Here is a 23,744-nt window from a genome sequence, read left to right as displayed (position 1 = left end):
CATGTTATGTATCTCTAGGATTTAGGCCCATTCGTCCATGAGACTTAGGCTATGTCGGTTTGGGCTTTGGCCTTTGTACTCTCTATATATATGTAACCTCTATTCATTATCATTAATAAGACTAAGAGATTTCATCCTAAACTCTCTAGTTTCATAACATATTTTAATTTTACCAAACATATTTTTCAAAGTCCTAACAATGTTACTCCGTGATTGCGTTTAAGAAAACAGAAAATCATCTTTAAAAAAATTCAATTTGTTTTTCTTGCATGCAAAAAAAAGAAAGAAAGAATCAGTTACCAAATACAATTTGCATTTTGAATATTTATATGTTTTTTTCTGTAGAAACTACATAATAGAGTAGTAGGAATTAAATATTTATTCTCCTTAAATACCACATTGAGTTCTTTGGTCTGTTTTCTTAAACCTTAAAAACAATGGGAAAGTCCGTACGGTACGGACACAAAATATATGTAAGCTTAAAGGGAGGCCCAAAACTAACGAACGAGTTATTATCACAGTAAAAAAAATAACCAATGAGAAGTCGACAACACATCTAATGGTTTATTTCCCAAACAGCCCTTAAACTTTATCTCCCCACTCTGGTCTTTTCCACTCTATGTTGGCTTTCTATTACTCTCTTTTTTTTTTCTACAAATACCATCGTCTAATGTATTCACGTCACATAGCGTATTTATATACCACGAGACATCACTTACGTCACTGTGGACTCACGCGAAACCCAACAAAAGTCCACACGAGAAAAGAAAGAAAAAAAAAAGAAAATTAGCTATTATCACATTCAACACAAAAGATACCCAGAGAGACATAAGAAAGAAAGAGAGAGAGAGATATTTTGGTCATTTCAGGGTTGTCGTTTCTCTCTCTTGTTCTTGAGGGTTTGAGGAGAGAGAGAAAGAAAGAAAGATGGGAAGGGGTAGGGTTCAGCTGAAGAGGATAGAGAACAAGATTAATAGGCAAGTTACTTTCTCGAAGAGAAGGTCTGGTTTGCTCAAGAAAGCTCATGAGATCTCTGTTCTCTGCGATGCTGAGGTTGCTCTCATCGTCTTCTCTTCCAAAGGCAAACTCTTCGAATATTCCACCGACTCTTGGTAATTTTTTATATTTCTTTTAATATTATATATCACATCGATCATATCCTATATATCTGTTTTTACGATTTTTAGCCAGAATTTTATTTATTTATCTATTCGTACGTCTCGATCTCGATCGTCGTCAGCCTTGGAACTAAATCCAAATCTTGTGTCTTGGTCTTTCATATCTACTGTGGATTTGGTTGTTCCCTAAGAAGTGGCTCGAGAAATTAGGGTTTTTTTGTTTGTTTGGGATTTTACGTACGGACGCATGAAAAAGCTGTTTATGTTCTCCTTTTTATCTATCCAATTGAAAATAGCATAAAATTATGAAACTTGGTACACCGACTCACGATTTGATTGCCTCTTTTGATGTATGGAAGCACGTGCACACAGACACGTACGCAGATGTATGCATATAATATGTATAAATTATACTTAAGTATAGCATAGATTTGAAAGAAAGGTTGATTTGAAACGATGAAATAAAGCACTTACGAGGATGTGTGCTATAATCCAGTGGATAATAACATAACGTTTACACATATGTGTAAGTTCGTACTGATATAAATGCGTTTTGTGTAAGTGTATACATATTTGTTTGTACGATATCATATATAGAGATAAAAATATATAATGATCATCAAACCATTTGCTTTGATAACCGAGTCAGGAGGGAAAATCGAATCTTTAAATTGAATTTGTACGTATGTTTTCTATGATGTTTGCGGACTCACCAAAAACCAGGTTTTATATACATTTTTGTGTTATATGCTTATTTTTAGCTATCCTTTGTCGGTATACCAAACAAGGTAAATTTTGGCTGGCCACTTTGCAACAAATATTACACATTGTAACATGTGAAATTATAATGATATATATATGGATCACACTAATAAAACGTTTGACTTTTTTCTTTTTCTGAATTATAGCATGGAGAGGATACTTGAACGCTATGATCGCTATTTATACTCAGACAAACAACTTGTTGGCCGAGAGGTTTCCCAGAGTGTAAGTTTTAACCATAGGTCTCTTTTAGCTGTTTATGTTCATGAATCCTACTTAATTATGTTATCTTTGTTGTAGTAACTAGTGCCTATCATATACCAATGTTGTAGGAAAACTGGGTTCTAGAACATGCTAAGCTCAAGGCAAGAGTTGAGGTACTCGAGAAGAACAAAAGGTATGTATATATATATATATATATATATATATATATATATATTAAGACACATGTGTCGCACCATATTAACTTCTAGCTAGTGCATAATGTCAAATATATGTGTGCTTAATTATCAAATTGAAAGTAAAACGTATATTTACAATAGTTGTCCAAGTTCAACTAGAGTTTGGGATTGAACATAAACTTCTGATGTAATTCAACTGCTTACCGTAGTCCTTACTGTTAAAATATTAATATACATAAGTAACATAAGACATAAAACTAACAGGAAATGCATGCGTATTTTCTCGTATGTTATGATAGTATATGATAATCGAGAAAATTGCGATTTGTGTCTTGAATCCTCAAAAAGTTTATTTCCTGTAAGGCAACTTTATCATAAATACTAGTTAAGGCATGATATCTCAAGTGTTTGCACAAAAAAAAAAGGCATGGTATCTCAAGGTAGGGGAGGTATATCGTTGTACAGGTAGCATGTCCTTAGCAAAACAAGCACAATTTACTTGTATAATCAGTAGTCACAAAATGTAAATGTGCAGGAATTTCATGGGGGAAGATCTCGATTCATTGAGCTTAAAGGAGCTCCAAAGCTTAGAGCACCAGCTTGACGCTGCTATCAAGAGCATTAGGTCAAGAAAGGTAAAAGGGGAACGTTGATATATATAATCTACATAAGCTGTAGATATAAATTTTGAGTTTTGCAATGATCAATTGAAGTCTGAAATTTGTGTTGTTTTATTTATTGCAGAACCAAGCTATGTTCGAATCCATATCTGCGCTTCAGAAGAAGGTAATGTCAACTATTTTTTCACATATATGAAGCCTATTTATACTAGTATTTAGTATGGTTGCAAATACTATTGTTCCACTGTTCATCGTCGCAAAAACAATTCATTTTTTTATTAGTTACCTTTACTTGTTTTATTTAAATTAATCAGGATAAGGCTTTGCAAGATCACAACAATTCGCTTCTCAAAAAGGTTGGTACAACTCTAATTTTGAATTAAGTGGTGGTTATACATGATGAGTTAAAAGTTGCGAAATAAAATAACTTACTTCAGTATGTCATCTCACCATTTTTTTATTAAAAGATTATGTTCAACAATATCTTATAACTATACCATAAAAGTATAAGAATATATGTCTTTCTTTACTACAAAGAGATTTCTGTATACAATTTTAGAGCACTATTATATAAATAAAATAAACCAATGTCTATATATATTTATATTAGTACTTTTTTATTACATAATCATAGACGACATATTATCGGAGTGGACATTTTTAAATTGATGTACGATAAACAAATGATTATTTGGTTTTTAATCTTCAATCAGTTGTTATTTTCTATAGTAAAATCTATTACAAAACATACATTAATGTAGATTTAGGAGTAATGTAGTATGACTAACTTATGGCAAAATGATGAGTATATGTAGATTAAAGAGAGGGAGAAGAAAACGGGTCAGCAAGAAGGACAACTAAACCAATTCTCCAACTCTTCTTCAGTTCTTCTGCCGCAATACTGCGTAACCTCCTCCAGGTCTTGTCTCGTCTCTCTCTCTCTCAGTAGTATCCCAAACTAGATTCCCAGTGTACATATAATTTAAATATATATATGTTAATTTGTATGAACTTCTTATCAATGAATAAATCTGATGAATGTATTATTAAATGGGCAGAGATGGCTTTGTGGAGAGAGTTGGGGGAGAGAACGGTAGTGCACCGTCGTTGACAGAACCAAACTCTCTTCTACCGGCTTGGATGTTGCGCCCTACCACCACGAATGAGTAGAATCTCTCTATATAATTATATACATGATAATACAATAATTAATGTTTAATATTATCATAACATATATCAGCATTTTTTTGGTGACTTAATTATATTACTCATTATTAATACTGATATGTTTGATGGAATTCCAATGTCAAGAGACTTACGTACGTAAGCTATGATCATTAGATTCACTGCCTCTTCTTAAGATAAAAAATTCATGTATATCTTGGTAATGATTTCTCATGAATGATGTAACCTTTTTTTATTTACTGTGGTGAACCCAATTTATCAATATTCTATCATTTGTACATTTGCTCAGTACTCTGTTTTTTACGCTATTATGAAAATCTCATATTCGGATTTTTAAAATTTTACTCTTATTGTAAATGTGCTCATTATGTTGCGCTTTAAAGTTGTAGCAGCAAGGTACCGCATGGCACAAATGATTATTATGATTTTTGAGAAAAAAAAAAGATAGAAAAAGTTTGTGCAAATATGACAGTTATTATTCAAAATTTGCAAAACAATCCTATATAGTATATTATATATACATACATATATGCATGTGTTCTATGTATCGATTATTAAGTGCAGACAACGAAAGAGATTCTATGGTGGTATATATATTATATATGTTCAAAAATATACTTATTAAATATATAACAACAAAATAAATATTTGTGAAGTCCTAACTCCTAGGTTACGTTATTGATCATGTCAATTAGTCAAAAAATATTTTTTTTGAGGAAAACTGGTTGAACTTGAATAGCATGCATCTTTTAGAAAATTATGTACTGACGTATTAAATGGTGTGAGTGTAGTGTGGATGGACGAAACGTCTGAATTTCATTTTTGTGAATCCATAACGAAAACGTCTTTTTTTCCTCTACAATCTTTCATCGGTACGTCTGATCAACAGATGCTATAGACTATATAGACTAGCTATAGTTAGTACGTTGAGGGACAAAAAAAAATTAATACTAGGTCTAGAATAAAATAATTCAATGCCCCTAATTAAATCATGTAGATATTCTTAAACCTTAATAAACCCTAAATAAATCTATGTATCTTTTGAAAATTTAAATTTTGATGGTTTGTACGGTTATAAACGAAATGGGGTGATTAATCAACTATATTTTCCTTTTTTTATTACTGAAAGTGATTGAATTGATTGTTATTTTTGGTTTTCATTTTACATATGAAAAAATATATTTTTTACCGACAAAAAAATTATATTTGCATATGTAGATACAATGGTTTTTAAACATCATAATTTGTCATCTTTTAAAATATACTTGCGCTATTTAAAAAAAAAGTAGGTTTGGAGAAAGACTTTAACTATCGATAGAAGCGATATGTTTACAAGAATTATTTTAAAAATCTTAAACGAACGACAAATCAATGGTCAAATTTTCATTTTAATTACCATTAAAAAGCCCAACGCAACGAATAGAAATGTGTTAGCTTTAAAGACTTTAGAACACATGTTCAGGACTTAATGTATGGAGAAGAAGATTGTTTTGTTGACTTAGTGAAAGAACAAAAACTCAGACTTTAAAGTCTTCTTAACCCTTCTTCGACGTTCAGTAAACAATTCAACATTAAACTTTTATATATACACACACTCGCAAACAACAATTTAACAGCGATCGACGTACATCTTGGCTCAAGAACAATGCGGTTCATCTCTTGTTTGATACTACAACTTGTTCTTGTCCTGAAACTAGAAACACTTGTCGTTTTGTCTCAGAACTTCATAAACGGCTCTGTTCCTGTCGGAGGATCTCTCACCGCTTCAGATTCCCAACAATTCTCCAGCTCATGGCGTTCCCCTTCGGGTGACTTTGCTTTCGGGTTCCGCAAGATCCAACCAAACGATGGTTTCACTCTATCCATTTGGTTCGACAAAATTTCTGATAAGACCATCGTGTGGCACGCTCAAGCTGTCGACACAGCCACTGGTCTCGTCCCTGTTGGTTCGAGGGTTACATTAACCGCAGATGAGGGTCTGGTTATCACTGACCCTCGAGGTCAGCAGCTGTGGAGATCGTTGAGTGATGGCTCTGTTTCTCGAGGGCGAATAACTGACGACGGAAACTTCGTTCTGTTCAGGGATTCTGACGAGGTTGTGTGGTCGAGTTTCGACAACCCCACCGACACTTTGTTACCTAATCAGGTACGTAGTTCTTTACTTCTTTTTATACCGAATGACACGACCTAAGATGGACAGATTCCTTTTGGCTTTAGCTTATTAATTAACAATTTATATAATCATGCTACGCACGAAGATAATATATATTCTATTTACTAAAATAAATCAAAATAAATTTCTATTTCTTTGGCAAATATTATTAAGTTAGAAACGCAATCTGAAAAAAATATATATATACAGTATTAAGGCTAGTACTTCTATGATCCTAATCCTATTGTAAATCAGACTTTTCAGTTGACTTTTTTTTGGTTTGATTTTAGAATCGGCTTAATTAATTTGTGTACTCGTAATTAATGTTACGGATGGGAATTAAATAATTATGATGCAGAATATAGAAGTTGGAAAGAATCTGTCATCTCGTAGGACGGAGACAAGCTTCAAGAAAGGAAAATTCAGGCTACGTCTAGGTGAAGATGGAAATCTTGAGCTTCTCATTCTCAACGCTGAGACTGTCTCAGAATCAGACGCATACTATCAGTACTACGAAAGTAAAACGAATGATCCGAACAACCCAGGGGTTCAACTCATCTATAACCAATCAGGGTACATGTATGTTCTTCAAAAAGACAATTCAAAAGTCGTTCTCAAAGATAAAGATGAGGAATCTTCTAAAGACTTCTATCGTCGTGCCGTTCTACATTTCGACGGGATTTTTGCTGAGTACTATCATCCCAAAGGGGGGCAGGAGAATGGTGAATGGGTGCTTGATTGGGCTGAGCCAGAGAATATATGTAACCACCCTAATGCACTTGGGAATACGGCTTGTGGGTATAATAGTATATGCAGTTTAAGTATCAACAAGAGGCCGAAATGTGAATGCCCTGAGAGGTTTGTGTTCAAGGATCCTAGCAATGAGTATGGTGATTGCGTGCCAGATTTCGAGATGCAGCCTTGTGGATCAAAAAATAACCAAACCGCCAACTCAGATGTGAATCGTTACGGGTTTATTACTTTAGAAAGGACGGATTGGCTGCGGGGGGGTTACGAGAGTTACGCCAACTATGATGAAGAAAGATGTAAAAAAGCTTGTCTTGACGACTGTCTATGTGCTGCGGTTGTTTTTGGAAACATTCGGGATCTAAAATGTTGGAAGAAGAAGTTTCCATTGTCTCACGGTGAAAGATCTCCCCGTGGTGATAGCAATACATTCATTAAGGTTCTAAACCGTGCCATCTCGGATGGTCCAGCCACCAGAAAGAGAGCGGAAAATCATGACTGGTTTATCATTGCTTGTTTGGTTCTACTTGGAACATCAGCTTTTGTGAACTTCATATTTCTTGCTTTGTACAAAAAGAAGAAGAAGAAGAGTAAGACGTTGAAGAAGAATGAATCAAGAGATATCAGTACTGCAAATGAGTTGAATCTAAGGGTTTTTACATATGTAGAGCTCGTGGAAGTTACAAGAAATTTCACACAAGAGCTTGGAAGAGGAGGCTTTGGGATCGTTTACAAAGGATTTTTAAAAGTTAACGGTGATTCTGAAGTTCTCGTGGCAGTCAAGAAACTAGATCGTCTTGCTCAAGATAACGAGAAAGAGTTCAATAATGAGCTTAAAGTGATCGGTCAGATTCACCACAAGAACCTAGTAAGGCTCATTGGCTTCTGTAACGAAGGACAGACACGGATGATCATTTACGAGTTCTTGCCGCACGGAACATTAGCCAGTTTTCTCTTCAAGCGTTCGAGACCAAGATGGGAAGCTAGAAAGAGAATCGCGGCGGACATTGCCCGTGGAATCTTATATCTACACGAAGAGTGCAGCGAGCAGATAATACACTGCGACATAAAACCGCAAAATATACTTCTAGATGAGTATTACATTCCTCGGATCTCAGACTTTGGTCTAGCGAAGCTTTTGATGTTAAACCAAACGCATACGCTTACGAACATCCGTGGAACAAAAGGTTATGTTGCAGCCGAATGGTTCAAGAAGGGTCCCATTACATCCAAAGTAGATGTTTATAGCTACGGAGTGATGCTTTTAGAAATCGTGTGCTGCAAGAAAGCTGTCGATCTTGAAGATAACATAATTCTCATCCATTGGGCTTACGATTGCTTTCGGCATGGAAGGTTGGAAGATCTGATTGAGGAAGATTTAGAGGCGATGGATGACATGGGAACGGTGGAGAGATATGTGAGAATAGCAATATGGTGTATACAAGAAGATTCACAGATGAGACCAAACATGAGAAATGTTACACAAATGCTTGAAGGTGTGACTGAAGTTCATGATCCTCCAAATCCGTCTCCTTATAGCACTTTCACTTGTACTGATGAGTCTCTGTCTGGTGGTTCTGTGTCACTTTTTTGATAAGTTGATACTTCTGAATCAAATAATAATATGTTTTAATAAGTTAGATACTTGACAGTACGCTTGAAAGAATAAGTTGCTAAGATTATAATTTCTTTAAAGAAATTGAATAGATTGTAATTGTATAAATATAAACTAACGAAACTGTAGTTCCAATAGGTGCTCATATTACACACAACTAATAAATTAATTAGGTGAAATTATATTATAGTAGAATATTGAAAAATACTTAGGTTCATTCACTCCCTCTCCTATCAACCAATCATAATGTTCTATCTAATATCTATATTAACATTTTTGAAGTACATTTTGGTTTATGCCCTTTAAGTTATGGTTATTTAATTTGTTTTATTTACAACATTAATCCCTAACGATTTTCTTAAAATAACATATTGTAGAAACTCAATTAATGGAACTATTTAAATCAACCTAATTTGATACGTTTATTGCCATAAATAGATTGACAACATTTATACATTTCGATTTTTTCCCAAAACAACTCTACGCATTAAATTTTTAATCCCATAAAAATCTTCAAAACTATTTTAAAAGATCTTTAGAGACTGTATGATCTCTTAAATTTAAATGACACAGCCGTATTTGAGTAACAAATGATTACAATCGCAATAATTATTATAACGTTAATAAAGTTCATAAAAATGGAAACCCAAATTAAAAAAACTCAATAATAGGAAATATTTAACTTTAGCATCAAGAAATACATTTAATATAGTATATATCGCGTTAAAAAAACTGAATATTATTCTGCGATAATGACATAATGTTATCAACTCAAATAGGAAAACATTAAAATCTCTCTTTTATTGCTACGGATCGTAAACTCCTTGCTCATCAAGCATTTTCCATGTATAAATATCAACTTCACAAACGAAACACAACACCTACAACCAAAACCACTAATATGACGGTTTTGAAACACGGGTTAAACCACTAATATGATGGTTTGTTGTTATATGGCGGGACATGTTATTAACATGACGATTTGAATTAACATTAGTATAAATATAAAATATTATTAATTTGGTTTTGAAACACGGGTTAAATCTTCATTTAATTATTTGGTCAATACCACTAATATTAGAATATTAATTAGACATATTAAATCAGGGTAATTTAACTAAAATTTTGTAAAACAATTAAATCATTGGTAAAATTGTGACTTAATCCGACAATAGCTTATAAATTACATATTTATGTATTTATTTCCTCTATTATTGTTTTAATAATTGACAATCCAAAATTATTATTTAACTAAACAAAACAAACTAAATATAAAAAACAAATAAAAATTAAAATGTTATTATTTTTAAAAAAATTGTCCTGCGGTATACCGCGGGTTAAAATCTAGTTTCATTTAAAAATAAATCAAAATTGAATTAAAAAGCAAAACAAATTAAGGAAACAAATTATGTATACTTTTATTTAAGGAAACTTAAATATTTGTCTGGTTTATATTTTACAATTAAACGAGGTTATATATCGGTTTGGGTTTATAAATGAGAATTAGGGTTTAGATTTTACAATTAAAACGAAACTATATGTCGGTTTGAGTTTACAAATGAGGTGGGGTTTAGATTTTACAATTAGAACAAAATTATATGTCGGTTTGGGTTTACAAATGAGGTGGTTAGGGTTTAGATTTTACAATTAAAACAAAATTATATGTCGGTTTGAATTTACAAAGGAGATAGTTAGGGTTTAGATTTTACAATTAGAACAAAACTATATGTCTGTTTGGGTTTACAAATAAGATGGTTAAAGTTTAGATTTTACAATTAGAACAAAATTATATGTCGGTTTTGTTTTACAAATGAGATGGTTAGAGTTTAGATTTTATAATTAGAATAAAATTATATATCGGTTTGAGTTTATAAAAAAATGGTTTAGGTTTTTAATTTTATAATAACGTATACAAATTTTATTTTTTTAGAAGGGGGTGAACGAACCCCAAGTATTGGTCTAAAATATTTGACGTAGTGGAAACTGGAAGTGCTCATAAATTTACGATAATAATTATTGCTATTGCGAAAAAGAAAAGGGAATGGTAACAAATTAGTAGGGGAAAGAAAAGGGAATGGTAACAAATAAAACGCTCTCACCTCTCTCCTAAAACAGAAAACCCTAGCCGCCTGAGTAGATCTGAGGGGGTTGAACTCTCCGTTTGCCGTATGGCGACGTGATTGTTCTTCTCCCTCCCCCCAAGCAGTTTAGTTCCTTTGGTCTTCACGTCAAGCGGCCGAGATAGATTCATCGGAGTTTCAGGAGTGAGCAGAATTTGTTTTGCCGTCAGCGGTGGTGGGTTCTCCCTCATTGGACATAGTCGTGGATCCGGATCTGACGGAAGAGAAGTTCCGTAGTCGAGATCTGGTTTGAAGACGCCAGAGAGTAGCATCAGAGTTTCTCGTGGTTCACTCGTCAAGAAGGACTCTGTGGCTATGGCGGAAGTCGGTGAAGGAGAGGTGGTGGTAGTGTTGTTAGTCTCGACGGTTAACGGTAGGTTCTTTTGGATCTTAGATGGCTGTTGCGGGTTCCGGTTGCAGAGGGTTGAAGTGAGCCGTCGGCCTCGGTAACTGCCGTGATTTGTGTCCGTCGGACCGGTCTGAACAGATCCTGCTCACGGGAGTTTGGAGGCGCCAGATCTAAGAGAAAGGGGATAGATCCGATGTTTTCAGATTGCTAAGTTAGGATCTGTCAACGCAGAGCCGGACTATCAGAGAGTTGGGCATTCCGGGAGGTTTGTAGTGGGTTGGGGGCTTGTCGGAGAGGGACCTTTGACGGAAACCGGAATCTTCTGTCTTTGGTTTCTGATCCCTCAAAGTCGCCGCAAAACCGTGAACCTTGATTCCGCCGGAACTAGTGCTCTGGCTCTTTGCTTCCCGGTCACATCTTTAGATTTTGAGCTTCATAGTTTAATTCAGCAGGTTCCGAGCTTTTTTCACTTTTCCGGCATGTTTTCCGGTCTCTTTGTTTTGTAATTGGATCTTCAATGTATTGTTTCCAGTCCGGCCCATTAAGGAATGAATAAAAAATTTAGTATTTGTAAAAAAAAAAAAAAAAAAAAAAAAGTATTTTGTTTCTTTCTACAAGGACTATGTAATCACAACCACACTGTACTACATTCGTTCATACCCTTAAAAAGACTTTAAAACACCTGTCTACGACTTTAAATTGACTTTTCAAAATCTGGTTCAGTTTTTGAAAAATGTCTAAATTCGTTCTCAACCCGGCCGACAACCCCATTGATACGTTCATTAGTACACTAATCAATCAACATTAAACCTTTATTATATACACACACACTCAGTTTTTGTGTGTGTATAATGCGAGTACATGAAGGCGACTTTCGATTATATAGGAATATATGTATATGGCCAATGTTATAGATTGGTTCAACATGATGGTTGATCTCATGTGGATATCGACAACGGAGAGAAGAAAGGTTGATAAAAATAAATAAAATAAAGAAAAAACATGGTAATTTAGCAGATGATTATGAAGCTTAGCTCTCTTTATTGACTTGACTTAGGAATTACATAGTATATAAATTACATTTAGCTAAAATAAATTAATTGAAAAATGTGAAATTAGACGCTACTTGTTTTCGTTTGTATAGATCTACACGCTAACATACTAACTTTTTTTTTTTTTTTTTTTTTTTTTTTTTTNTTTTTTTGAACAAAGACGCTAACATACTAACAAATCTATTATTCTTTTGACAAAAACATGTTGTTATATCTTTTACCGTCTTCGAATTCAATACTAGTTGATTTTCTTTTTTATCCTCCATTTTTTATGAAACTCCAATAATTTGCAATCCATCGTTTTTTTTTCTTCTTTTTTTTGACATAGAAAATATAACAGTTGCGATCCATCTTTAACATTGCAAACCATGCAGATATCCCCATCTCCCGCACATAGAAGTCTTTCACATTAGTTTCAAGGGGTGGTCTCTAATATCAGTATATCAGAAGTATGTTTTACACATCAAACTGGCGGATAACAAATCAAAATCTTTTGCACATCAAACTGGCGGATAACAAATCAAAATCTTTTACACAGACATGTAAGCGTGAATTCTAAAATGTCCCCAATCATAAATCTTTAACCAGACAAATGGAAGTCAGGGATAACCTTTTATTCACATGTCAATGTAGTTATACAGTTTTTGACTTAATTGCCCGGCCCGCAACTTACTTTGGTGACCAGACCACATTGACACTAGACTGATAGACATGTAGCGCTCATGATCAGCTGTGCTGCAGCAACCCTTCGCAGAGTCTCATTCGGCTCGCCTTTCTAACGACGAATCTATCTCACCATGAAAAAGACCGAAGCGAGAATTATTGGACCCTCGACGATACGAAGATATTATACATATCAGATAATGGGCTACATATACAGGCCCATGTTCCTAGGTTATCTATATAGATTGTATAAATAACTAAATAAAAACTCATGTGCCACCATAAATGACATCCATGTCTCTCTAGCCACCATTCAAATGGTTATGCCGTCTTCTTTAATTAAATAATTTGACAGCTGAAAATGGAAAAAGAAAAATTTCAATTGAAATTTCTAATAGCAGTGTTTCTTAACTATGATAGCATTTACTGCCCAATTATTACAATTCCAGAAAACAATTGTTATTTCCTTTTATTCCAATAATATTAAATGCATTCATGTGTTGCACATTGTAACCCCCTTCCCCAATTCATGGCAATCCATTGTCTTGTCTCTATTTTTTTTTTTTCAAATTTCAAATCATTCTTCTTCTCCCTCATAATAAATTCTTTCTCTCCCTTCTGAAAACTTTTTCTTAAAAAAGCCTCAAACACACACAAAAACACTATTTCTCGTGAACCATAACAGCTAGACATGGCTTCATCACAGTGGACAATACCAAAACTTGTGACTTGGAGAGTCAAAGATTGGGCTTCCTGTTTCTTGGCTTGCAAGATTCCTCTAGGTCTTCTTCTTCTTCTTCTTCTTCTATTATCTTGTTTCTAATTTCATTATTTTTAACTATTGTTCAAAAGTTATATATTATCGAATTTTTATTTATAGATGCAGATGAAGATGGAGTTAATAGTAACGGAAACACTACGAGCAACAACAGTAATCTAACGTTCAAGAGGATAAAGAGGAAGATGAAGAGTACTAAGAAGAAGAGATCAGAGAGGAAACTCAGTCTAAGCCCACCGGGGACACGTCATCATCATCTTCATCTAAGAAGCAGCAGTGTTTCTCCTACGACGTCGGCGTCTCAGCACCGGCGGTTGAGCTGGCCGCAGCAACCAGTTTCTGACGAATCCGGATTCATTGTGTTCTGCTTCGACCGTGAAGATGGAGGTTTCGATGTGGTTAAAGAGGGTAAACAAGAGAAGAAAGAGAACGAATCAACGCCGGGAAAGTCACCGAGGACGGTGAATCGTAAGGTTCGTTGTCCAAAAAAAAAATCAACATTGTTTTATAATGTTTAAAAACTTACCGTAAAGTTTCGAAACATAGCCTACATAGCCTACAAATACAATACTAAGTAAATTACTAAGTGAATCTAAGCTTTTAACTTTTAACTGCTTTTTTAAGAACAGCTAATTTATAAAGATCAAGGAGTAGGAGGAACAGAGAAGAATAATAACTCTCCGGAGATTAAAGGAACAGAACAAGAGCAGAGCGATAACGCTTCAAGTCAAGAGACTGAAGATGTCTCTTGTGATGTTACAGATGTAATGTTTTTCTTAAGATGTTTCAACTTCATAGTACATGAGAATTTACCATTTTTATGTATATATTTGTTTTGTTTTGTGCTGCCGTTTCAGAAAACTAAAGAAGAAGAAGAAGAAGAAGAAGAAGAGGAGATTGATGCATCTGATAAATCGAGCGGGTCTAATAACTCAGACGAAGGAAGGGGTTCTTTTGCGTTTCCCATGTGAGTTTTCAAACAACAAGAACTTGGTTTATAACAATTTTTGTTTACGTTGTTTGGAGATCAAGGTTTTAATTAATTGTTATTTGGGATTGAAAATGGATGCAGATTAGGAGTAGAGTGGATGGGAAGCCCTGTTAAGATGCCTGAATCAGATGACTTGTCTCCCAAGAAACAAAAGCCAGTTGCTTTAGGTTTCCAATGCTGTAGATTCTGAAATAGTATAAGACATATTCCAAAAAAGTTTCTGCTATTCTTTTTGTTTCTACTCTGTTTCTGAGTACAGAATTACTCTAATTTACAATCTTTGATAAGACAAGAAGCTGAAAGATGAAATGAAATTATCATGATATGTCTTGAAGGTTACAACATTACAATATTCTTAATTTTGATAGTGCCAAAACTTCAATTAACTGCAACTGAAGCACTTCCTTATAACGTTCATAGCTAAGCTCTTCCTCGTGTACATCTGTTTTAAAAATTGTTCAATCTTTCAACGGTCAAGAAAGATGTAAAACACTTCTCTAGTGTTACCCGTTAGATTTTGATCTTTCCGTTAGATTATGAATTCTTGTAATAATTTGCTAAATTATTTTTAAAAGTTACACATTTATTAGCACTAAAACGGGCATTATAATTTAACAAACACATTAACTCACCAAATTATACTCTCTATTTACTAGACCTATTTTTAGAAAAATAGCGGATACTGAAAGAAGAAAATATTTGTCTTATTTCAATGAGTAAATATATTTACAATCTGATGTAAAAAAAAAAAAAGAGAGAGAGTACAACTGTACAAGTTATCATAATTTCAACATTCTAAATCTAAAGTATAGGGTCTTATTGACAATAATAACAATTATACAAGGTCCTTACGAACAATTAATTATTCTATCTCACTCACGAAAACGCCGTCGTTTCAATAAGCCTCATACACAGTCGCATCTTAAAATCCCACCGGTAGAGATGAAACCCCGATGAAACGATGGCACCGTTAAGCCACCGGTTACGTAGCTTCACGCGCCGCAACTCCTCCACTCGGAGCACTCAAAGAAGCGGCGGAGGAGCCACCACCAAGGTACCAATACTCTACACAAGCCCAGAGATCGATTCTAGTCCCGTCACCCTCCAGCTCCTCTCATGGGGACGAGGCGCGTCAGGTCAGCTCGGCGGCGGAATCGAAGAGATTCGAATGTATCCGTCTCCCGTCGCAAATCTTCTCCTCCGCTCTGATCAATCCTTCTCTCTCGCCCAAACTCCTGGAAGAATCGACGCCGCCGATCCATCGAGTTTTCGAGTTGGAATCTCTTGTGGATTGTTCCACTCGGGTTTAACCATAGACGGAGATCTATGGATTTGGGGAAAAGGTGACGGAGGTAGGCTAGGGTTTGGCCAAGAGAACTCGGTGTTCGTCCCTAATTTGAACCCGCTTTTCGAGGAACGCTCGATTCGATCCATCGCACTTGGTGGTTTGCATTCAGTGGCTTTAACACATCAGGGAGATGTATTCACTTGGTAAGCTCTAGCTTTGATCTTAATTTGAGTTTTTTGGATTCAATACTGTTTTGTGCAAGTTGATGCAATGCCAATGGATATATCAAGCTAGATTTGTGTTTGTTGTTTGATATTTTTGCTTCTGCATAATGTGATTGGGTTCCATATATTAAAAATGAAGTTGTTAGGGGTTATGGTGGCTTTGGTGCGCTTGGACATAAGGTTTACACTAGAGAACTCGTTCCTCGACGTGTTGATGGCTCTTGGGACTGCAAAATCTCTGCCATTGCAACCAGTGGAACTCATACTGCTGCTATTACCGAATCAGGTTTCCACATGCTTTCTCTTCTTGCTACATCTTCTGCAACTATAGACATGGTTTCATCTTCTTCTCTATGCTGTCACGAAATTTATCCTCTTTTCCTCCTAGTGTTGTTGTTGTTGTTCTTGTTCTTGTTGATATATTAGTAGTAGTATCTCTGTATAACTCTTAATGGAGCATGTTTTGGTTTTAGGAGAGCTATATATGTGGGGAAGAGAAGAAGGAGACGGCAGACTAGGACTCGGGCCAGGCAGAGGACCAAACGAAGCTGGTGGGCTTAGTGTTCCTTCAAAGGTCAAAGCTTTAACAGTTCCCGTAGCCTCTGTCTCCTGTGGTGGTTTCTTCACAATGGCTCTTACACAAGAGGGACAACTCTGGAACTGGGGAGGTAAAAAACAATCTAATGCATTACTTTCTACCATTGTTACTTGTTAGTGTAAAAAGGAATTCACTGGATCTTTCTGTATCAGCAAATTCCAATTATGAGCTCGGACGCGGTGATAACTTGGGAGGTTGGAAACCAATGCCGGTACCCAGTTTAGAAGGCGTTCGTATCACCCAGGTTGCATGCGGTGGATATCACTCTCTTGCCTTAACCGGTAAACAATCTTCTTCAAACGGAGCAATATCTCTGGTTGGTTTTTACAAGGTTGATTTGAAATTTGCTTGGTGCGACAACAGAGGAAGGTAAAGTACTCTCGTGGGGACATGGTGGACACGGCCAATTGGGTAATTCCTCGCTGCGAAACCAGAGAACTCCTACAGAAATCGAAGCGTTAGCAGACAAAAAGATTGTTTTCCTCGCTTGTGGAGGTTCCTCTTCTGCAGCGATAACAGGTATATATATAAAGCTATAGTTATGCTTATCTGACATGATAAATAACTCAAAAAAAAACTAAAACATGGGATTGGTTTTTTCACAGATGGAGGCGAACTCTGGATGTGGGGAAACGCTAAAGACTTCCAGTTAGGCGTTCCAGGACTCCCGGAGATCCAAACTACTCCTGTTGAAGTTAATTTCTTAACTGAAGAAGATGAGGGTCAACCTCACAAGGTTATCTCAGTTTCCATTGGTGCTTCACATGCTCTGTGTTTAGTCTCAAGATCACATTAATAAACACTTTGGTAGACGGTAGACAACAATAAGCGTCTCACTTACAGAAACAGAGTACATTGAGGTTCAACTCGACTCAAATGTTGTTTGTGATATACATTTGAAATGGCAACGCAGTGGTTTTCAATATACGTGTGTATGATTTTACAAATAAATGAACAAGATCTTCATATATATTAACAACAAAAAGAAAGAAACAAGATCGAACAGAGCGATTCGATTCTTGACTGTAGTGGTGAACCATCAATTGGAGCAGCAACCAACCTTTTTAACCGCAGAGACATCGTCTTTGGAACCAACATTGATGGTCTGTCCTTTGGGAAGAGCAGCAGGATCATCTCCTATATCCAACGCTTTCCGGCTAACAACACGGTAAATCTGAGAAAGCACTTCGGTGAAAGCATTCTCAACGTTCAACGATTCGAGAGCCGATGTCTCCATGAAGAAAGTGTTCTCCCTCTCCGCAAAAGCCTTAGCGTCTTCCGTTGAAACAGCTCGCAGGTGACGAAGATCCGCTTTGTTACCAACGAACATGATAACGATATTTGAATCTGTGTGATCTCTAAGCTCTTTTAACCATCTTTCAACGTTCTCAAAGGTCACATGTCTTGTAACGTCGTACACAAGCAACGCTCCTACAGCTCCTCTGTAGTATGCACTTGTGATTGCTCGATATCTTCAAAAACCAAATCAAGAAAATCAAATCAAATCAAAATGGATCCATGGATCAAGAAGCGTGATGAATGATATGAATGTACCTTTCTTGGCCGGCGGTATCCCAAATCTGGGCTTTGACGATCTTATCATCGACCTGGATGCTACGTGTGGCGAATTCGACACCGATGGTGGATTTAGATTCGAGACTGAACTCATTGCGCGTGAATCGAGAAAGGAGGTTAGATTTCCCGACGCCGGAATCTCCGATTAACACAACCTTGAAGAGGTAATCGTAGTCGTCGTCGGCTCTATATGAAGCCATTGTGTGGTTATGGATCTCCTTCGAAAAGCTTATGAGATCTGAGATTTTAGCGCGTATCGAACCAAAGGAAAAGAAGAATAACAAAATAAAAAAAAGAGTTTCAAATTTTCAAGAAACTTACAAAAAAAAAATGTGGAAGGAAAAAAAATAAATCGCGGAGATCCGGATCTGACTTGGGTCTGGGTGTGGGTCGTTATCCAGAGTCAAGACCCTTTATTTGAGTCCAGTAAATTTGTTTTACCTGAAATTGATTTTTTACCTGAAATTGATTTTTTTTTTCTCTTATTTTTTAACGTCCTGCGTTTTTCATGTTAATCTAGTTATTTCTATTCAAATTTCACCGACTTTTTTGTTTTGGTTTTATAATAGTTCAAAACTTTAAAAAAACATACAAACGATAATACATATTTGAGATATGTTAGTTGAGATTATGAATCAATTTTCATTACACGCTTGTTTATTGTATTTAATTCATTACGAAAAAAAAAAGAAAATTAGCTTAAATTTTGTTGGTTGGAGTTATTACTAATTTATGTTGAACGTATAGACCTTTCTTTAAAAAATAATTCAAGTATATATGAGTTGTCCTTCATTTAGATTTTTGATTTTATTAATTACAATAACATATAATAAATTGAATAGTCTGATCATGAATTCGAAAAGAAAAAAACTAAAAAATGTTTTATAAAAGTTTTAGATATTGGAGACACAATAATAACATAGAGCTTTTAATCATTATCTCTTAGATTTTATCTGAAAACGATTTTATGGATTATTAAAATCGTAAGTTCAATCATAACCTTAATCGAAAACCTTTTTTTTAATATAACTCTAACAGCGATCCATTTTAATGTGATTTGTGTTTGTTATAAAGCAAAGAAATAAAAAGTGTTCCGAGTGATTAGACTCTGTTAGACTCTTCTTACATACAAAACAGTCATGTAAGATCCCGTTAGGGACGAGCGGTCATCGAACCATGCCTTTGATACAAAGACTAAGAATGGACCACATTTTCCAATATAACTCCAGCTGTTTCAGTTTTGATCCCAGCTCAGCAACCTATAACTATACTTAAATTAGTTTGAGCTAATCAATTATAATGTTACCTTCATAATCCGCCTTTAATTTGTAGAGTTTTTTACATGTTAATTGATTTCTTTCCAAATTTAATAAGGATATGTGTGTACGTATGTGTATCAGTGTATGTGATTGTGTACACTTTAGTTATGATCTGGGAATCCTTCCACACTTCTCAACCATCTCTACAACTCTCTAATATATTTTGCGGCTTTAAAGAGATGACTGAAAATGGCTAAGCGTTGATACGCAAACCTCGCCAATAGGACCAATATGATCTACTAAAGCGTTCAGCTCGAATACACTTAGGCCGTGATCAAGCAATGTTTATCATTCATTATCTGTAAGAAGGACACCAACTTCTAGACAGTATTGTTAAGTAATAACCATCCACCAAAACTTGTGGTTTGTGTTAAGTGTAACCATCATAGATATATAGGAGTGGACTTATAGAATAGCTATGAAATGTCCTCTGATTTGTCAAACGATCGAGTCCATCGACGAAACAAAATACAGAAAAATATAAGTAGAAATCATGAAACAATAATAAAACGAAAATGATGATTAAGGCGAACATGGTGGAGTCATAGACCAACCCACAGACAATCCCAAACTCTCCCAACCGCCCAACCAAACTTTCCCGTGTGTGATTTGTATGAGATTTTATAACTTATGCACATGTCCTAATGGACCTACTCTCCTCTCAAGTGTTTCCCTACAATGACCACCACCTACCTAATATGGACCCCTCAACATCATCACCATTGATTCGGAGGGTGTGTCACCCAATCCAATCCAATCCAACGACGTATTTACGAGCTCTGCGTTTTCACTGATCTAACGGCCCACAATCGGACGATCCGTACTCTTTTATCTCTCTCTCGGTTTAATTAGATCTTTGAAGTTTGAAGTCTTCTTCTACGAGCGAGCGACATAGATTGGTGTTAGAGAAAACGACGAACCGACCTCCATATAAGTACGTCAGCCATCGACGTTACGACACGTGAAGTGGGTTCCAGTTTAAAGCCACGTGGATCACAATGCCGCCCATGAGGCTCGTCACTAACACGTGGGTCCCATGCGCAAAGTCGCTCGTCCGTTGCTTTGCGCTATTCCTACGCGACGGCACGGCTCTCTCGTTTCTTTTCTTTCCGTACAATTCCCTTCAGAAAACTTTTTCTATAATTCGTCCACTCAGAAATCTCAAAATATTCATATTACAAAAAAAAATAATCGTCTCTTTTTTTTTTTTTTTTTTTTTTTTTTTTTTTTTNTTTTTTTTTCTGTCAACAACAAACCTAAGAGATTACTCTTTCGAGTTAATTATTAGTTATATACTTATATATATAGTTGATAGAAATGGAATTAAGATCATTTTTAATTTTTTTATCACCTAGTGGAAGCTGTGATTTTGAATATATAGTTTGTTTATTCGATTATAAAATTCCATCATATGTTTCCGAAGATTTTATAAGATAAGATAAGAATTTTGCATATTATTTATGTAAGTTATAAGTCTAACACGGCTTAATTAGTAATTAGACGGAACTTAGCTACATTGAACCTGCACAGTCTTAATGACTAATGATTACTGAGTCATACTAAGAAGAACAATAAACAAAAGAATCAAACGTAAAAGAAAAACACATAAACAAAGAAGCAGAAGCGAAGATTTTGTATGCCCAATCAAATATATAAATTTATTAGATACATCAATGAAAACAAACAAAAGAAATAAAAAAAAATCCCAGAAAAATTAAAACCTTATCAAATATACAACGATAAGTAAAAACGGCTAGTTCGAAAACTGAACCTAAGCCATATAAATTTGCACTCTTGGACTATTCCAAAAAAAAAAAAGAGGTAAAATTTTATATGTGGGAAAATTTTTTACAAGCAGTCATATAATTATATAATAAATCCCGTTTTAAACCCATTATGATAAAATAAAATAAAAACCACTTCATCGAACTTTTTTACCTTATGTGTATAGAATATACTATATTTTTTTTTTGGGTTAAGAAGAAGAAGAAGAAGCTATGAAGAGACTCAAGGCAGGTAGAGACCATTCTGATCTTGGTCAGAAGACGTCCATTGACTTTGACTCCAGTATGCATGATCAACGGTGCTAGTTAGATCAAACAGTGTTTGATCTCCTCCGCTACTTCCCCAATCCAACGGTTCAAATCCCATATTTGGATCAGAAGATCTTCCTTGAAACTCAACCTGAGCCGTTCGATCCCCAAACTGTTGCTGCTGTACAGTTTCACTCTCCAACTTCAGATGATCATCTTGGTTTACGAACTTTCCCCCGAATCCAAACGGAGCCGTTTCGATCGCCGACGCCGCAGTAAAGCCTCCGATCTCAGAGAAAACTCCACCGTCCGATGAGCCTTGTCCAAGCAACGTCGACCACTCGATCCCGTTACCATACAGTTTAAGATTAGGCATGTCAAAACCGGGAACAACCGACGAAGCAACCTCCGCCGCCGCGGTGACGGACACGGCGGCGACGGTGGTAGAGTTAGAAGCGGTGAGAGAAGAGCTCTCGCTGCTAGAGTGAGATCCCGTACTTGATTTGTCCTCCACGTTATGTTCTTGCTGCGTCGTGGTTGGTAATTTGTCGGCAGAGGAGGAAGACGTAGGCTGCTTTGTTTTCGATCTTTTAGCTTTCCGGCAACCACCTCCGACGGGGACGTTACGTAGAACACCACCTTTAGTCCAGTAACGACGACAGTTCTTGCAAAAGTGTCTAGGCTGAGAAAGATTGTAATTGTTATAGTAACAGAACTTTGTGTTAAGAGAGTTACAACGAGGACACTTGAGAGATTGGTGATGGTTAAGTATACTGTTCTGATGAGCTCTCATCCTCCGATCTCCACCTCCTCCTCCGCCGATTCCTCCACCGAAAAACCTCCCTCCTCCTCCACCACCGCCACCTCCGGTCATCGAGTAATCATGAATATCTTGCATTTCGTAGAGAGATGATAAAGAAAAATATACAATCTAAGCAAGTTTGGGTTTTTCGAATTGGGGAGGTTATTACAGTGGAGAAGGTACGAGAAATAGAAAGAGAAGAGAGAGAGAGAGAGGTGAAGTGGTAAGCATGGGAAAGACTTCTTCTGCAACTCTCTGACAAAGCATATCTTTCATATGTCCGAACAGGCAGTTTATCTTCAAATGACGGTTCTGCCCATGCGATATTTTGTATTTTACAATCCCTTCGCATGGCTGTATTCAGAAGTTAGCTTCGAGTCCAAAAATTTGGCCCCATCAAATTATGTATGTATTAAATATTAATATCTTCGCATTTAAACGATTTTTTATATTTCGGTTGTATATATTTATTTGTATGCCAAAGAGTCGCATCAAAATATCCAATGATTGATAAAAATATTTATATGATTTTTACATCTTTTAGTTTCACATCGAATTATATTGAATCCCAAAAGCTTAAAAATATTAATGCGATGATTTTTTTAAGTAAACATTTAAAAAAAAAATGTTATTAGTACATTGTTTCTTAAAACAAGTAATGCAAATTACTTCCTGTGAGAGGTTAATATCTTCTAACGAATATACATGAGATCACGTAATTAATAAAATATGAATTTAAAATCAATATTTTCCAAGAAACTTTTTAAAATGATTTTCTTCTGCAAAACAATACTGAATTAGAAGTCTGAATAACCTACTAATTTCTAATCCCGTACTATATGAAAAATGATTGAAATGAGTTGACTAGTGTTTACGTATATATGCTGTATAAATTGTATTGAATCTGTAGATATTATTCTCGTACTGAGTACATATCACATACATAGTCCACAAGATAATATAATATCTCACTGAACTACGTTGCTTGAAAAAGGAATCATTTCTTATGTACTTATATTTTTGTAATTAAATATATAAGTATGGAATTTTACTTTGCGTGTGAAATTGAAACAAAAACATAAATAGGTATTTTCGCGAGAGGCTTCTTTTGGAATTTGAAGTTAAGCGTAGAGCTTTTGATTGCGCATTGTTTTCAGAAACTTTTTGTATTGGAAATATAATGGAGGCAATGTCAAAAGGTCCAATCCCTTGCTTCAACTACAAGGAAACTAACATCTAGTATATATCGTCTAACATTTGTTGTAAGTTTAAGGTTTGAACAGTGAAATATAGTTGCCACTTGCCACATTTTAATTACAAAGCCAATCTTTCAATAATTATTTATTATAGTA

The 23,744-nt window shown here is 35.4% G+C and overlaps 5 protein-coding genes and 1 pseudogene across 7 annotated transcripts; 4 read left to right on the top strand and 2 right to left on the bottom strand.

The window, feature by feature from the left end:
• On the top strand, nucleotides 730–4,323 carry LOC104762199 (agamous-like MADS-box protein AGL8). The gene is made up of 8 exons (XM_010485445.2): nucleotides 730–1,112; nucleotides 2,027–2,105; nucleotides 2,213–2,277; nucleotides 2,817–2,916; nucleotides 3,026–3,067; nucleotides 3,216–3,257; nucleotides 3,717–3,820; nucleotides 3,960–4,323. The coding sequence occupies exons 1-8, from the start codon at nucleotides 928–930 to the stop codon at nucleotides 4,069–4,071; spliced, it is 729 nt and encodes a 242-aa protein (XP_010483747.1). The 5' UTR covers nucleotides 730–927; the 3' UTR covers nucleotides 4,072–4,323.
• LOC104762198 lies at nucleotides 5,624–8,607 on the top strand (annotated as a pseudogene).
• On the top strand, nucleotides 13,376–14,880 carry LOC104762197 (protein BREAKING OF ASYMMETRY IN THE STOMATAL LINEAGE-like). Of its 2 annotated transcripts, none has more exons than XM_010485444.2 (5): nucleotides 13,376–13,566; nucleotides 13,671–14,035; nucleotides 14,192–14,326; nucleotides 14,420–14,529; nucleotides 14,635–14,880. In XM_010485444.2, the coding sequence occupies exons 1-5, from the start codon at nucleotides 13,476–13,478 to the stop codon at nucleotides 14,741–14,743; spliced, it is 810 nt and encodes a 269-aa protein (XP_010483746.1). In that variant the 5' UTR covers nucleotides 13,376–13,475; the 3' UTR covers nucleotides 14,744–14,880. The 2 variants fall into 2 exon arrangements, with proteins under 2 accessions (XP_010483746.1, XP_010483745.1); XM_010485443.2 differs by having other exon boundaries at nucleotides 13,665–14,035; nucleotides 14,635–14,877.
• Nucleotides 15,469–17,534, top strand: LOC104762195 (ultraviolet-B receptor UVR8-like). 2 transcript variants are annotated; one of them, XM_010485439.2, is made up of 6 exons: nucleotides 15,469–16,044; nucleotides 16,212–16,351; nucleotides 16,539–16,733; nucleotides 16,816–16,944; nucleotides 17,027–17,182; nucleotides 17,269–17,534. In XM_010485439.2, the coding sequence occupies exons 1-6, from the start codon at nucleotides 15,515–15,517 to the stop codon at nucleotides 17,457–17,459; spliced, it is 1,341 nt and encodes a 446-aa protein (XP_010483741.1). In that variant the 5' UTR covers nucleotides 15,469–15,514; the 3' UTR covers nucleotides 17,460–17,534. The 2 variants fall into 2 exon arrangements, with proteins under 2 accessions (XP_010483741.1, XP_010483743.1); XM_010485441.2 differs by having other exon boundaries at nucleotides 15,938–16,044; nucleotides 16,205–16,351.
• LOC104762196 (ras-related protein RABA1f) lies at nucleotides 17,501–18,571 on the bottom strand. Its single transcript, XM_010485442.1, has 2 exons — nucleotides 18,218–18,571; nucleotides 17,501–18,135 (listed from the first exon to the last, which is right to left on the bottom strand). The coding sequence occupies exons 1-2, from the start codon at nucleotides 18,436–18,438 to the stop codon at nucleotides 17,703–17,705; spliced, it is 654 nt and encodes a 217-aa protein (XP_010483744.1). The 5' UTR covers nucleotides 18,439–18,571; the 3' UTR covers nucleotides 17,501–17,702.
• LOC104762194 (dof zinc finger protein DOF5.4) lies at nucleotides 21,172–22,692 on the bottom strand. Its single transcript, XM_010485438.2, has one exon. It carries the CDS (start codon nucleotides 22,486–22,488, stop codon nucleotides 21,565–21,567), a length of 924 nt encoding a protein of 307 aa, XP_010483740.1. The 5' UTR covers nucleotides 22,489–22,692; the 3' UTR covers nucleotides 21,172–21,564.

The sequence above is a fragment of the Camelina sativa genome, chromosome 18 (genome assembly GCF_000633955.1).
Source record: "Camelina sativa cultivar DH55 chromosome 18, Cs, whole genome shotgun sequence".
NCBI classification, from domain to species: Eukaryota; Viridiplantae; Streptophyta; class Magnoliopsida; order Brassicales; family Brassicaceae; genus Camelina; species Camelina sativa.
This window is presented reverse-complemented; position numbering and strand designations above follow the sequence as displayed.